We start from the raw sequence: 15175 nt of genomic DNA, 5'->3' as shown, positions 1-15175 counted from the left end.
CCCATAGGGAAACATAATCGCGAGGAAGAATATATCGAAACACTTCGAAGCTCTCTTGCTCACAGTTGAGCTACGCAAATTGCTTTCTACTGAAAACGCGGATTAGTACATGAATGACCGCCGAAAGGTTTCAGGCCGGAAAATGGGAGCACGGAGTCACTGCGTCTGCTCCACTTTGAGAATATACAACCCCAGCCACCGTGCCCCAGACAACTCCCTTTTAACTAGAACGTTCCTTATGCTGTTACCTATTCCTTATTCAATCCTTTGAACTATTCGTTGACAGTGATTCGTCGAGCACAACGCATCTTGCAGATGGCCTGCCATTAATAAAGTTTTGGCATTCAGACCGATGGACAGAATTAGAGAGAAATAGGGCACACTTAAAAGGAGGAAAAACTACACGAGACATTTTGCTGCGTGGCGCCCCCTGTCAATCAAATCCTAAAAACGGTGTTGCTCAGATTACTGAGTAATTTCAAAAGGAGGCAGAAGCTGCGTCAGAACCGAACAAAAGTGCAGAAGGACTGAAATCTGGGCCAATTGGTGACAGTGCATGAACATATTTTAAGTCAGCATATGATTACGTGGACGCAAAAGACTACGCAGTTTGTCCCTTCTTCTCTTGTGTCCGCGTATTTGTGCGCTGAGTTAAATATGTTCAAGCATGAACAAAAGTGTGAACTAAAACATCGGATGACCTGGTCGTTAAGAACAAACATTCGACTAAGTCATTGATTAGTTGCTTAATGTAAAGGGGCAGCTGTTTATTCGTACCATTGATGAATCATGACATATATAAGCCTTTCTTGACTTACTTTGTATCTCATCAGCCGCCAATGCCACTACAACAGATAGTGAGACATATGATGATGGATGAGACCACAGCTTTTGTAACGAGGGGCGGGGACACACCTGTGCATCCTAATACATCATGAATCTACTGCAGATATAGATTCAAAATAGTATGAAGGTTGAGAACAATAAATAAAACGAAACCTTAAACAGTGTTGAGCCAACATATAAGGGATACTAGTGAGACAGTGACGTGGCTGTTTCGTAGATCAGACGGGACAGAGCCCAAGTGAGTCCCGAACACTCCTAGCGTTCCCGAGAAAAATCGAGAAAGGGTGCGCCATCTATCTCGTCAGCGGGAAAGCGCGATTCGCCACTCCATCTGTTCGTGAAATTTCGAAGCACATCTCGCGAGTCTTCCCTTCTGCCCGCACAGTACTTCCCCAATAGGGAAAGATCCGAGAGGGGGCGGGAGAGATGCCTCCTAAGCCAGCAGAATGCGTCGTTGCTAGGCAACGGGAAAAGGAACCAGTGGCGTCTGCGGCGGCGAGCGAGGGAACCAACTTTCCCGCGTTTCGCGGTGTGGGGGAGTCAGTCGTGTGCATGCATCTGAGTTCTGCCGCTCATCCCGTCGCAAGGCGTGGACGTCCCAAAGTCGGCGGCTGCGCGCGTTCCGCCGAAAGAGGGATCAAACAGCTTGCCGCTGCGGAGTTTTCTCCCTCTCTTCCCGTATTTGTTTCCTTCATCTTTTCCCCCAACTCTCTCTCTGTTGCCGGCTTCGAAACATGGCGGCGGCTGTGATCAGTTCCGTCTGCTTCTTGAGCCTCTTGCTGCGTGGCACCGATGCGGACCTCACGTTTCCAGCCGGTGAGCCCCTTCGCTTTTACGATCCTCTTCGTAGTTTACCCTCACGCGAAAATCGCTGCCCTCCCCCCGAACCCCCAAATTGACCGTAAGCTCTGCGGTGAAGCTGACCAGCACGTTCCCTCCGTCCACGCTTTTTCGGCTCTCCAGATTATAATACGTTCGTCGCTCTATCTTTTTTTATTAATGTTGCCTTGGCTATTTCTTTCCACTTTAAGTCGTTGCCGTCTGGAACGCGCCTTCATGATCTCGGAGGGTCAACGTTTTATAGAACTTCATGTAAAAGCAATAAGTGTGTCGTTTTCTTCGCTATACCTTGTCAACATTACAAAACTGGACAAACCATGACCTGGCGTATTTCGAATGCATGTAACGTGAATAGAAAGCGTCGACGGTGTCTTGCGGGAGTTTGTTGATCCAGATGTTATGGGTCATCCACCGTGACAAGGAACAAAGCACATATGCTGCATTTCTTGAAAGCACTTAAAAATAGGATCTCTATTGGCGACACGTATTGAAGCTTCTAGTGCACTATGAAGGACATGAACGCGTATGGATGTCAGAATGAAGCGCCTACTTTAATTCGGTCATTTAATGAGCCAGGGGGCACATATACCTTGACTAGCTGTGCGCAGGTGCCGAAGTTAATTGGAGGCGAAAACAAAGCAGAAAAATTTCAAAAGTAATTAGATGGGAGGGAACAAAAGGAATGGAGCACGTTAGGTGCTGCACATTGTCGCGTGCATTGACATGCCACTGTGTTTTGTACAAAATAAAAGAAACTATTCTTGTTCGGTATGTCATTAGATGCCGTGCCAACGCCGGAAGCCCATGAGTTCGATTAATACGAATTACCGTCTTAAGCTATCACGAAGCTGTCAGTTAAGGGATATCATTCATCATTAATGAAGCAAATTAATATAATTCCTTTTATTCCAGTAACTCTTTGGCCATAGTATGTGATGTGAACGTTATATTGTGCCTAATTAATAAGTATCCTCGCGAACAGGATGTTTCGGTACTCAGACATTGACATCTTTCCCCAAGCAAGTGTCGTGCTTGCAGCGTTGAAAGGTCAATCTTGTTGGAAGGATTTATCAAGAAAAATAGGCGTGTGAACAAGCACGCAGAAAAGTTAATCGAAAATTGTATTTTGTATTTTCTGGTTATTTTTTTCTTGATTTCTTGTTTAGACAAGTTGCCTTCGTTTGTGGTGTGCTTGCCGTGACGCGCGCATTTTTTGTGCCTCAACGCGGTGGCTCTGTGCTCTCAATTTCGAACTACCACCTAAAGTATAACCTTTCTTTCTTTTCAACTTATCAATGACTTACTGATTGTAAAGAGTGATTGACTCGTAGAAATTTGTCTTCCGCTCTTGAGGTCACCTTCTCTTTCGAGAGCAAAGGCGCGTGGAAGCACAACCTACAACAAACAAAAGATTCGACACAAAGAGGTCCTCTCAGTAAACTTTTATGGTTTCATGATTATTGTTTTTAAAGGGACACATAAGTGTGACACAAAGTAATCAGCTTTTTCTTTGCACAAAATGAAAAGTATAGTCCCGAGAACCTATAAAATGTACTCCAAAGCGTAAGTGAACCCTAAAAAATTACAGCGCGCTTTTTAATTCAATTATCTGTCCCTAATATATCCTGACGCTACGATAATGTTCGAGCTTCTCGTCTTGAGTTCGCACAAAATAATCTGGCGCTTCTATGACCTCTCCGCTGCATGGTCCCAATGTTGTGAAGCGCAACTGCCGGTTTCGGTACCTGACGTTTCGGTACCTGACGTTTCGGTATCTGACGTTTCGGTACCCGACGTTTCAGTACCTGAGGTAATCACAACTAGTCTGACGTAAAGCTGGCGTCTTCAAGCTAAGTCTAGGGGACGTCAAGGTAATGTAAAGCTAGAAACTTCAAGGTTTTGTCACCACCATTACTATTTTTAGCGTTCTCTTGTTTACCCAGCCCCCTAAGCATCGCGGCGATCGTTTATGGCATTGGTATGGCGGAACAGTAATCTACGGATACCAGAAAAGTCTTTTTTTTTGTTAGTACCTCTTTAAACCACATGGGGTGTCTGTCATAAACGCTTCAAAAGACTGCAAGTTTTGAACTTCACTGGGTTGCAGTAAACCTCTCTGTATTTCACTCGATGATGCGGGGCATTCAAAGCACTTCCCAGAAAGTATGCCCGTGCTTAGACTGTTGGACGATCTAAGCCGAATCTAAAAGCCGCATCCCAGCAGTTTATCTTTGTGAGTGCTCGTGTGCTTGCACGCGTACACTGTGATCATGTGGAACTTTTTGTGACTCATTGCACACGAATGGCGGAATAAAAGGAATTTTGAAAGCCGATGTATTTGCGGTGCACAGTAAAACCATGTAAATATGGTAAATTTTCTAACTTGAAATGAAAAAACTAACTATTTAGAGCACAAAATTTTATCGCTATGAAGAACGAAAATTGTGTATAATTACTGAAAATTTACGAAAATATCCGTAAGGTGACTGATACCCGCGAATTTGATTCTCCATGAAATTCAAATGTCAGAAATATTTGCGAAATTACGGATAATTTTTGTCCGGGAACACCTAAATACAACGGTTTGTACAGCGTGTTTCAAACAAAAAATCTAATACGGCGAAAATCTTCTGGCGTGCCAGCTGCCCGAAAATTTCCGCTTTTTTATGTTTGTTTATTGAATAAAAAAATTTTTGCAGTGCATCTTCGAGCACCGCGTTCTCGTACTCTCACCGGCCCCAGGGCCAACGCACCACACGATGTCGTCACTCATCCTCAAATCGGTGAGTCATGATAAGCTTACCTTGAAAACACGCCCAATGTTCGTTCCGAAAGGGCCCTGCAGTACGTTTTGACCATGGTGAGAGAACGCAGCTGATCGGTTGTAGAGGCTCCCTAGAGCACGCGAGCCAGAGAATATAGCGCAGCGCGTGGCCTGGAATTCACGATAAATTATCGAAGTCAGCTAAAAATTGCTGTCTCTTCTCTCGACAAATGATGGAGGAAGCTAAAAAATTCCTCGTAGAAGGCCATCTATCAGTCAGTGGCTGATTTGAACGTGGCGTGCTCGGCCATAGCAGGGATCGCCGCAAAAGACCACGACTTGTCCACGCGTGTGCGCGCGATCGCTCTGAGGAAGCCCTTTTTAAAAAAAGGCTCAAGGTCACGAGGCGCGCGTGACGTATTTTCTTTGCCCATGTCATCCCTCTCTGCTTAGCCGCCTCGAGTGCTTTCGTCGGGACGAGAAAAGAAAAAAATGCGACGGCAGCGTGTGACATAAGTTTGCAACTTCGTTCGTACTGGGCGGATTTTCAAAATTTTTGGGGCGTTGAAATTGTGAGGCAATGAACTGTTTTACTGAATCTATGCCATGGTTACCTGAAAAAGTGTTTGAGGGCTCCTTTAAAGGCACCGACCGCAATTTTTCTTCTAGTAGTCGTTTTATTTAGTGCAGCGTAAAGCTTGCAAGAATGAACAATGCAAAGGCCATTTTAAGGGTTAATTTTTTTCTTGCTGGACAAAACAATACTTGGAACTAATGAATAAGAAAGCCAAGGAACGCCTAGGGAATGCTTTTTTGTAGTAATTATGGTGTTTTCTGTACAAAGTGAAGGGGACGAAAAGGGCTCAGGTGGAAACAGAACCTGTGACCTTCAAACCTGAGCCAACAGGCATAAGAAGAGTATTCTACACTTAACCGTCGTCGTACTAGCAGCCCTGACTAAGACTTCAAGTTAAAAATGCAGATATACATATACTCCACAAAGTGGAGGTGGGATGACCGTCGCCGCAGCTCGATGGATTGTTAGAGCATCGGACGCGTTAGTCAAAGTTCGAAGGGGTGGTCCTTTCAAGCGGCAAGTTATCATTTAGTCCACCTCCCTTCCTTCACGTGTACATTACAACTACCGCAAGCGAACATCTCCCATGCTTTCCTTGGCATCACTGTCTCTTATTTCTAATTATTTCTGGCATGGTAACATAGAAAACACCGGGGTAGTTTTATAATTAAATGAAGTATTGTTCACGCAACTCGTGCTGTAAACAGTGAGAAGCGCGAGAGTGGTTCGTGTCTGAGTGCGGCGGCTTGCTGCGCATATGTAAACTTCGCGCACATGTGCCGTGGATGAGCGTGTTTCATTAGTTCCGCGAAGGCAGCGCTGCTTCTCAGTGTTCTACTTTTCTTTTGCCTCGTAAGCAGATTGGAAGAACGCGTTTATGAAACTCTCATATATCTAATTGTGGACACTAATTATAGCGCCCGTGAGAGCATCGTCCCGCATGCAAGAAAGTGGACGACTCCATAACCAGGCTACGAGGCTCTCCGGTTAGGCTTCGTGATGCACCGGAGTTTAGTGATTTTAGGCGTGATTTCGGGATACAAGTCCAACTCAGATATGGAGGACAGCGCTTGAATTCGTCAATATATTTAACCGTTTCTTCGTTTCCACCAGGATCCAATCACATACTCGGGCCAGTAATCGGTCCTTTCACCACGACCCAAACACTTCGCTTCTCCTACTCTAAAGAAGCCCTCAAGTGCATTGCCTCGCACTGTTGTCATGAATCATATGAACACCTAGTCGCTGATAAAAGACTGCTTCATCTTCGGGCCATATGGAAGTAACATGACATAGCGCATCAGTGGATTCCGGGCCACAGCGATGTCTAAGGAAACGACCATGCAATGAGGCAGCTCGATGTGCTTATAATTCGGCCCCTTCGGCAGCTAAAGCAAACCAAGAACGGACACCGCTACAAGACTTCGTTCGCTTGCAGTGGAATTCGACGACATTTACCGACGGCTGTCTTCACGACTTGGATTAAAATCCGCAGCACCGTCTTCCGTCGGGATTAACCGAAGCTGAGGAAATGCTCGTGTCATTTCTGGCTCGGGGTCACTTTTACGATTGCTTATTCGTTTCGAATAGGAATGGCCAACATCCCGACATGTGACAACTGCAGCTGCCCATATTCTCCGTGAGAATCCTCGATTTAGAGCCCCCAAAAAAAGATCTTTCTAAAGCTCATATAGTCTTCTAAAGCTCAGGTATAGTCTTGACAATCGCCTATTGTTGGAAGAAAGGGTCTTAAGACAGTGGCTGAGACAGTCTTCAGCACGCAAGGCATTCAGAACGTTGTTGCATTTCTGACGGGAAACTGGTCTCGGAGACAGACTCTAAGCAGTGTCAATTATCGCATTGTTGTTCTCAATTTCCGTTCTTTTTTTTCTATTTTTATACCTTGTCTTTGCGGTCATCTTTTACTCGCGTCGCCTACTTCCCCAGCACAGTGCAGCCAGCTGGTCTGACAACCGGCGAACCTTCCCGTCCTTCCTCTCCTTCTCTTCTTCCTTGTCCTCACTTCTATGCCAGATTTCTAGCGTGGGACAGGAGCTGTGTATGTAAAGGAATAAGTCACAAAAGAGTTCTCCAAGCGAAGATGGTGTTTCGGCATATCGCCCCCTCGAAATTCTTTCTGTGTCTTTCATCGCTCATGAGGTAGAGGATGCGGAAGAAAGAAATTAGCGGAAGGACAGAGGGGTTGGCCAGGTCCTAGACCGGCCGGCTGCCCTATTCTGGCGAAGGGTAACGAGTGAAAGATTATAAAAAAAGATGTTAAAAAAGATAAATTAACAAAAAAGACATCAAGAGAAGGAAAATAAAGAAAAAAATAATACGACACTGCCTAGAGTCTGTCTCTCAAGCCAATTGTGCACACAAAAAAACGTAATGATTCTTTCAAAGCCGTCTGAGCTGAGGACTAACTCGGCCAATGACCCAGAATCTTTCTTCCAACAAAGGGCACTAGATAGACTGAATAATCTCTCATGATTCTGCCCCGTAATAAGCGGGCTTGTGAAATGACTAGCGAACTTCCGCTGAGATGAACGTTCTGGAACATCATACTTCAAAGCTTTTCCGCCATGAGGCTGGTATCATTAGAGTTAAAATGTCGGTCATTGGCACTGTGCTTCCAACGTCATTGAAGCTAAAAGTCATTCAAGCTAAACGGCCTATCGAAAGCGTGATAGGTTTCATTTATCGTACTTCGGTAATCAGAGTTTAGGCTTAATTTCTTGCTATGTATTGCATTTTGCCCCTGTTTCTTCGTCTGTGTATTCCTTGCTCATCCCGAATAGACATTCTGAAGCCTGTTAAATCACTGGGCTGAATCTTTTTGACAGTGACACAAAATCTTCAAAGAGCAGCGTCTTAGTTTGTCTTTACTTTCTGCCTTGCTCGCCTGATATTTTGTTAACACTTTCATTCATGCCTCGATTTATGTAATCTTGTAAAACATTGTTTTTATGAGGGAACCTTAATCCTTGAGCGAGAAAAAAGGGGACAGTCTTATGTGCAACTCAATTTCCTATCTGCCGTTATAATCGACTTTCACAAAATGGATTCCCACTGAGCTCATTTCGAGAAATCTGTTCCTGTGTAAGCATCTCAATCTTGATTTAGATCTTAATTGGGTCTTTTCCTCAGAGCAGCCTACTCTCAAGAGTGGTTGCCACGGGAATTTTCTTTTTTTCATCCGGTCGATCTAACCAACACACAATTCCCCTACAATAATAGAGACTTAAAATAGGTGAATGGAGACTGGAACACCACGAAGCACGCTTATCTCGAAATTAGAGCTCGATAACAGTGGAAGTTTTTTTTTTTTTTGCCCCAAATTCAGTATCTGCATGTTCTGTGTCAAGCAGTTCAGTCCCTTTGTGTCTTCTGGTCACAATGGTCCCCACAAGAGACTGCCATGCGCTCGTCTGCTGAAAACTGTTGGCTATAACGAAAAAAATAAAAAAATTAAACGAAGGGGCTAAAGTGAGCAAATCGAAATAACTTAAAAATGATAAATAGGACTTCTTCAATAACATATACCTATTTCTACTTCCCGAAAAATGAAACAGAGCTTAAAGTATGTCTCTCAAAACATCCGGGAAAACGAGGAAAGAGGCGACTATCACAAGCGCTTACTTTTAATAGAGCTTTGGTGGGAAACGAAACAAGATGTGTGTAGACAGTTTTTGCATCGACAAAGAAGTAAGGCTTAACTTTGTTTGAATACATTCTTGTTTCTTTTGATTTCACTTGTTCTGAATAAACGACTGCTTCCTCTTTTTTCTGTATTGCCCATTGAGTAAATACCGTAACTAACCCGTTAATACTGTGACCGGTATTGACTGGTGAGTCTCAATATTGACCCACCAAGCATATTGAATTGCCAGCAGTGAAACTGATAGTAATCGTAACACTCGCTCCAGTCTCTGACTACTCGAACCAGTAGTACGGACCAATCTCATACCCGGTCTCAGACCATGCCTCGGTATTGACAGAACTGTCAATACTGAAACCAGAATTTTCTTTAGTCAATGGTGGAACTTATGCTATTTACCAGTGTTGTACTGGTCTCACTATTCAATCATATAGGTCAATAATGAGATTGGTAGGGACTTGTCAGTGTCATACTCACTTGCCAGGCAAAGCTGACAACAGTTGTAAATAACCGCACTCGTGAAAGTTGACACCCAAGTCAGTGCGGGAGCTCACAGTATTGACAAATCATACTGACCTTATACCTGTCTCAGTACTGACTGACCGGTCAATACTTAGAACGCTCCTGCCTTTACTAAATACTGGAAACGGTAATATGAGCCAATCGCATGCCGGTCTAACTAATGACCAATCGGTCAATACTGAGACAGGTGTCCGCATTGTCCAGCCTCACAACAGTATCAGTATTGACTCACCTGCCAATGTCAGACCGTCATCACTTTAGTAATTCGTCTAACTATCATTGTTGGGAAATCTCACACCAGGCTCAGTATTAACTAGCAAACCAATGCTGAGAAGGGTATTTACTGGTGAGTCCCAGTTTTCCCCCTTCTGGCAATGCTGGAACTAGCAGTATCGGCGAGTTTCAATAACGACTTGTCTCACGTAAACCTATGTATTGATTTGAAGAGTCAAAACGAAACAGGTAGTATCTCGCCAGCCTCATGTCATTCACAGTATTAACTCGCCAGTCAATACTGAGACTGTCGGCATTGCGCAGTCTCATGCCAGTGTAATACCGCTGACCTTCACCATGATCGAATTCCATCATCTCACAGCGCAAGCGAACAGGTACGAACACGTGTACTGGGTCATTTACATGCACTAGGCAAGCCCTGGCGAGCAGTTACTTATAGTATGATCTACGCGAATATTCCTGACGCTCTGCCGTAATTACCACCAGTACAGGAGGGTGGCGTAATTTTGTGGGTACTCCGGACAGCATCGAGCGCCGTTTCGAATACGTAACGACTCAGGGGGAGAACATGTCGTCGTGTTATTGCTTGTCTTCACTACAATAACTGGAATACATGCGCTATCATGATGGCGAAATTAGCGATTCCCATGCGTGTTTAGGCTGCATATGAATGCCTTAATTAAACGCTTGGCGCTGCAGTCCCTTAATGCGCTTTAATGTTTTAGTTGCATTCCAATACGCTTAGGTGTTGGAAAGCTCATTACTCACACCGTTGTGCATGTCCTAGATAACTCGGTGGTACGGCTTAAAGGAAAGCTGAAGGGATTTTAGAATTCAATCAGAGTTCGTGTTTAGGAAGGACCGACATTATTGTTGAGGATGTCATAATTGTTTTCGTGGGTTAGCAGCATGAGCTGTAGAACAGGCGAAATAAAAGCTTGTCATGCTCCACCCCCGCGAGCTCGCTGGAAGTGTGGCCGTGGAAACATACGTCATCTTCGTTTCCTATGGCCCGGAGCAAGTGTTTTCTTATCTTCAACCACGGCCTCCGGGACTAACCCATGACGTGCCGTTGCCGGAACTAATCGAAGAGGCCACATTTCAGCAGTGCTGCTGTTGCAGATGACGCGTTTATATCGAGAATGACGTCACCATGTTCGCTCGGCGTCTAAAGATGCCCGATGGCCACAGCCACTGTTTCTTCACCAAAAAGCGCTATTGGCGTTCACTTTTGAGAACTCTCGCGTCACTTTTCTAATTCAGCAAGGATCTAACTGCCCTTACATGCTCTTAAGTCATTTTTTTTAGAAAAGTGTTTCAGCTTCCCTTTAACGTCTACGGCCAGGGAGCATGTGAATTAGAGGGCGCGGATTCGTTTCGCTCTCACCGCGACCTCATTTTGAAAGAGTGAAAACGCTCAATAACTGAAAAAAACATGAATTCGCATAACCCGAAAGAAAAACGTGTTGACGAAAAATGCGAAACATTGTTTCGCCGTAAGGGTGAAGCAATTAACGCTATAGCAACATATTCTAATGTCACACTATGAACGGCAAGACACTCGACACTTGCAGCGTGCTCCTAGAGCAGAAAAGACGCACTCAAGCTACGTTCACATCAAGCGCGTATCCGGAAAGCGGACGCGGATTATCTGCAAAAGCGGAAGATCCGCGGCTGCTCTCGGGATCGCTGCCGGACCTATTTTCTCCGCGCGGAGAAGTTAGCCACTTTGGCCACAGCCAATCAGCGCCCGAGAAGCGCGCTCGCAGTATCGCGTAGTGCCGCGAGATGGCGACACGCCGCCCACCGTTGATTGGTGGATTGCCTTGTGCCCATGGTGGAGCGGGGAGAAGGCGACGCGATCGCTCTGAACAGCCACGTGGGCTCACTGCCTCTCCACTTTAAAAATCCGCTTGCCCGCTTACGTGCTCCGCGCTCGGTGTGAACGCTCCTTAAAAGTACATGCACAGGACGAGCGCGAACTGTCACAGCTCCACACTTTCAGCGCTCTGCTCATACACAAAGGACGACGCGCGAAGCAAACGCAAAAGTATACATAAAATTAGCGCGAACTGTCCCAATTGTTACTTCTTCGTGTGCGAGCAGCCTGCTCATTTCACAAATGCGGCCGATGCAGCTACTGAAGTGCCCTTCGTGCATGCTGTAATTTTCAAGCAAACTTGCGGTGAAAGCAAAGACGTGCGAACCTCCCCCACCACGAGATAAGCGCGCGTACGCGAGTGACCAATGACTGTAAAGTAGCACGCGCATCACAACGCGTGGGGTAATAATGTCACGCCATATTGCTAGTGATAACAAGAACACGTAGCAGCCACAGAGCTCTGAGTACTGCTAACAGTAAATGGTGAATATCAATAACTCACCGCTAGTTATCTGAAGAGCGTACGCTCAGTGACCTAGTCGACTTGCACCGCGCGCTTCGGAGCAAAGGCTCGTAGGTTTGTCTCCCGGGGATGGAACTTTTGTTAAAGACGATAGTTTTTTCTTAGGATACATAGACGCAAAAATTTTGGTCTGTCGACTTGTCAGTTTGTCATCCGAAACGGCTAAAATCCTGCCACATGAGCAGCGCCCACAAATATTGATCTGGTTTCGGTGTTCATACTTGTGCGTATTGTCGAATAAAAGGAAATATTGCGCGTATCTGAGGCACAACTTCAACGCGTCAATATATGTGCAGTGTTTCTTTATACTACAAGAGGCCTACATATGTAGATCTAAGGAACGTAGCGTTTATTACGCTGCGATAACAATGCAACGCTATGCACGAAAAAGCGGGTATTTCTTTCGATTTCCTAAGACGATACGGTGGTGACATGCCTACCCGTCTCTTTGCATTCTACAAATTATGACCTCCGAGATTGCGCGCTCGCTATACCGGAGGCCATACTTTCGCTTTCCAAGATTACTGCCAAATGACTCTCATGCTTCACGCAGTAGCTCCAGAATCATGTTTTTTTTTTTCGCACATAACACCAAAGAAACGTTTTATTCACTCCCTTCAGACGCAAAACTATCGTCTTTCGATTACATTTGCAGCGAGACACGTACATATTTCTTCTAGTTTTTTTTTCCCCTTGTCAACTGTTAATGTAAATTTTACAACGTTGTATCCGTGACTGAAGCACTGTCCGTGGAGCTGTGGTGTACCTCGGCATAAAATACTTTCGTGTTAAAAAACGCCTGTGTACCTAAACTTTCGCCCACATTGAGTAACCCCGGGCACGTAACCTAAAGAGAATCATCTTAAACTTCTTAGTTCAACTGTAGTTGTGTTTTGTTGGCAGTACGCTGGCCTATCTTTTTTTTCCGCAACCTCTTCTAGCGATCTTCATCTTTCGGGATTCGAAAGTACAGTTTCTTGATTCTAGACAATGTAGAGCAATCCTTTAAAAATTACTGCAAAAGTACGCCAGTACTTTGACATACAGAAATGCGGCACGTACTCGCAATAGAACTAACTTTCGTGATTCCCACTTTCACTTAGAGCTCGCGTCAATAATTCCGTGCTCCTTCGAGAAAGAGGCTATGGAACTTCTCTTTCGTCTCCCATGTATTACGTGCAGCACAGCGAAAAGCTGCGACTCGCGCCACACAGCCGTCTGGGAGAACAATCGCACGAAAGTGTTCTTCTTTGTCTCCGACGTCGCACATTGTCCGCAACTGATCACCAGCTAGACGTTTTCCACCTGATGAGTCGTTCGTGAAAGCATTAGGGCTTCGCACAGGCCAACCCCTTCTCGCGTTGGTGAAGCACTCAACTGAACGTCGTCACCGGTTAATCCTAGCACTCCTCACATCTTAACCCAGAAGTTTCTCATAGTAAGCGGTACCTTTTGTACATATACCGCACCAAAATGTAGCAGTTTGTAGGGAACGATACTATGATGGTATACTCTCATACGCGAAATTTACATTATGAGAACGTGTATTAACAGCTTTATACTGCTATAGCTTGAATGAAGAAAGAGTCAGTGCTCAAGTTCATTAGTTCTCCGTATGCACTAGGTATAAGCGATATATTTTTGACCATATATCACAAAAACATCAACCAGGAAAAATAGACTGAGATGGGACTCTTTCCTTAGTGAAACTTACAATATGCAAGCAATATATTGGGAATGATATGGCACCACAGGGTAAAAAACGAGCCAATGCTCAAGCACATCTGTCACACGTGTGTACCGCTTATAGGCGGTATGTTTCTGGAAAGATTTTCCGCTAGTTGATTACACCACCGCAACAAGTTTGAGATGAAACTTATGCAATTGACATTCAAAAAGTCGTATGCTGACAAGAAGTTTGATTGTAAGAGACCCGCTCACCGATCAAACCAGCCCAACGAGTTTGAGATTAATCTTGTGCAGATGTCATTCACGGAGTCATATACCGACAAGAAGCTTAAAAAAAAAAGACACGAGTGTAATGTGTGCCCTTCACGTATAGGTAACGTATATAAGCGGTGCGTTACTCGAAATACGTGCCCTTCAATTAGTGAAACACATTTGTGACAAATATAACATGACACAATCGTTCATTGTAATTTCTGGAAATAACACTTTAAGGACAGCAAAAGCGATAAGCCCACTCAAAAGAACACTGATGCAAATACATTCCAACAACGCAGGTACCACATAGCAAGTGCTATTAGGTACTACTTTGCAAGAACAAAATAAGGGGGTTATTCGGGGAGGTGGGGTCGTGTTTTGTTAGCCAGAACTAACGCAAACAACAAACAAATAAACAAATAAAAGCACAGGAAACACTAATTTTTCCGCTCCGAACTTCAGTGTAAAGTGTCTCATTTAAAGTGTCTCATTTAAAGTGGAGCAAAGACCACCCTTTCCTACCGGGGGATCCGATAACGCTGCCTCTTAATTTAGAGGTTATGGATTCAGCCTTCACAGACAAAAAAGTGATGTTTCGTCTACTTTAAATACGTTCAACTTGAATCATTACGTAACACTTTGAAAAACAGCAAGTAATATCTCCCTTGCTTTCCTTGGTTGAATCGTTTGTTGATATCATTAGTAGCATCTTGCATAGTGACACTTACAGGAAAAAAATTGAATGTATGCATACATTTCAGACATTTCAGCACACCGCACGGAACTGTTCGGCACGTAGCGCGAGCCAGCACTCAAGCCCGGAGTTCTCGTTCCTAATGCTCCATCCCCAAAAGCAGTTAGCGTGCTTACGTTATCCCATCTCCAATATGCATTTATCTCAGGAACTGCGTGCAGCGACTTCACCGAAAGGCTTGCTGCTGAATCCCCTACATTCGGTGTAGAAGAGGGACTTTCACTAAAACTGCAGGCCGAAAAGGTAGCAACATAAAAAACGGACCAAACAGTCTGTATTTTCACTGACCGTAAAAACATGGGGAACTTTCTTATTGGATTTCCGCTTGAGTTATCCATGCGCTTCATCTTTTTTTTTCTGCATTGCAGTATTCTCTTTATCTACTTAGTATTTCAGTAATAGATTTAGTATTATTTTTTAGTCAACGCGGGCTGCAGTGGTAACCAGAGTTTGCTCCCGGTAAACCGATAAGCCCTAAAATATGCAGATGAGTTCGAGTGGAAGTATTTGAACATAAGTGGCTTTTTTTTTTCTTCGAAGTAAGCCGAATCGCAGTGGTTGAGTTAGAAGGGCACAGTTGAATGTTAGACCGAGTTATGAGGTTAGCGCGAGTGTACTTTGGCCGGCT

At 44.5% G+C, this 15175-nt stretch overlaps 1 protein-coding gene across 1 annotated transcript in view; it reads left to right on the top strand.

Moving 5' to 3' along the window:
- Positions 1-1410: 1410 nt before the first annotated feature.
- The window catches only part of LOC142768879 (uncharacterized), a 67358-nt gene continuing 53593 nt past the window's right edge, over positions 1411-15175 (top strand). Inside the window, exons 1-2 of the mRNA XM_075871340.1 lie at positions 1411-1662; positions 4386-4469. Coding sequence (XP_075727455.1) covers positions 1581-1662; positions 4386-4469 — 166 coding nt within the window. The 5' untranslated portion in view covers positions 1411-1580. The remainder of the gene's footprint in view (positions 1663-4385; positions 4470-15175) is intronic.

The sequence above is a fragment of the Rhipicephalus microplus genome, chromosome 8, assembly GCF_043290135.1.
Source record: "Rhipicephalus microplus isolate Deutch F79 chromosome 8, USDA_Rmic, whole genome shotgun sequence".
Lineage (NCBI taxonomy): Eukaryota > Metazoa > Arthropoda > Arachnida > Ixodida > Ixodidae > Rhipicephalus > Rhipicephalus microplus.
Note: the sequence above shows the minus strand (reverse complement) of the source record. Positions and strands in the feature narration are given on the sequence as shown.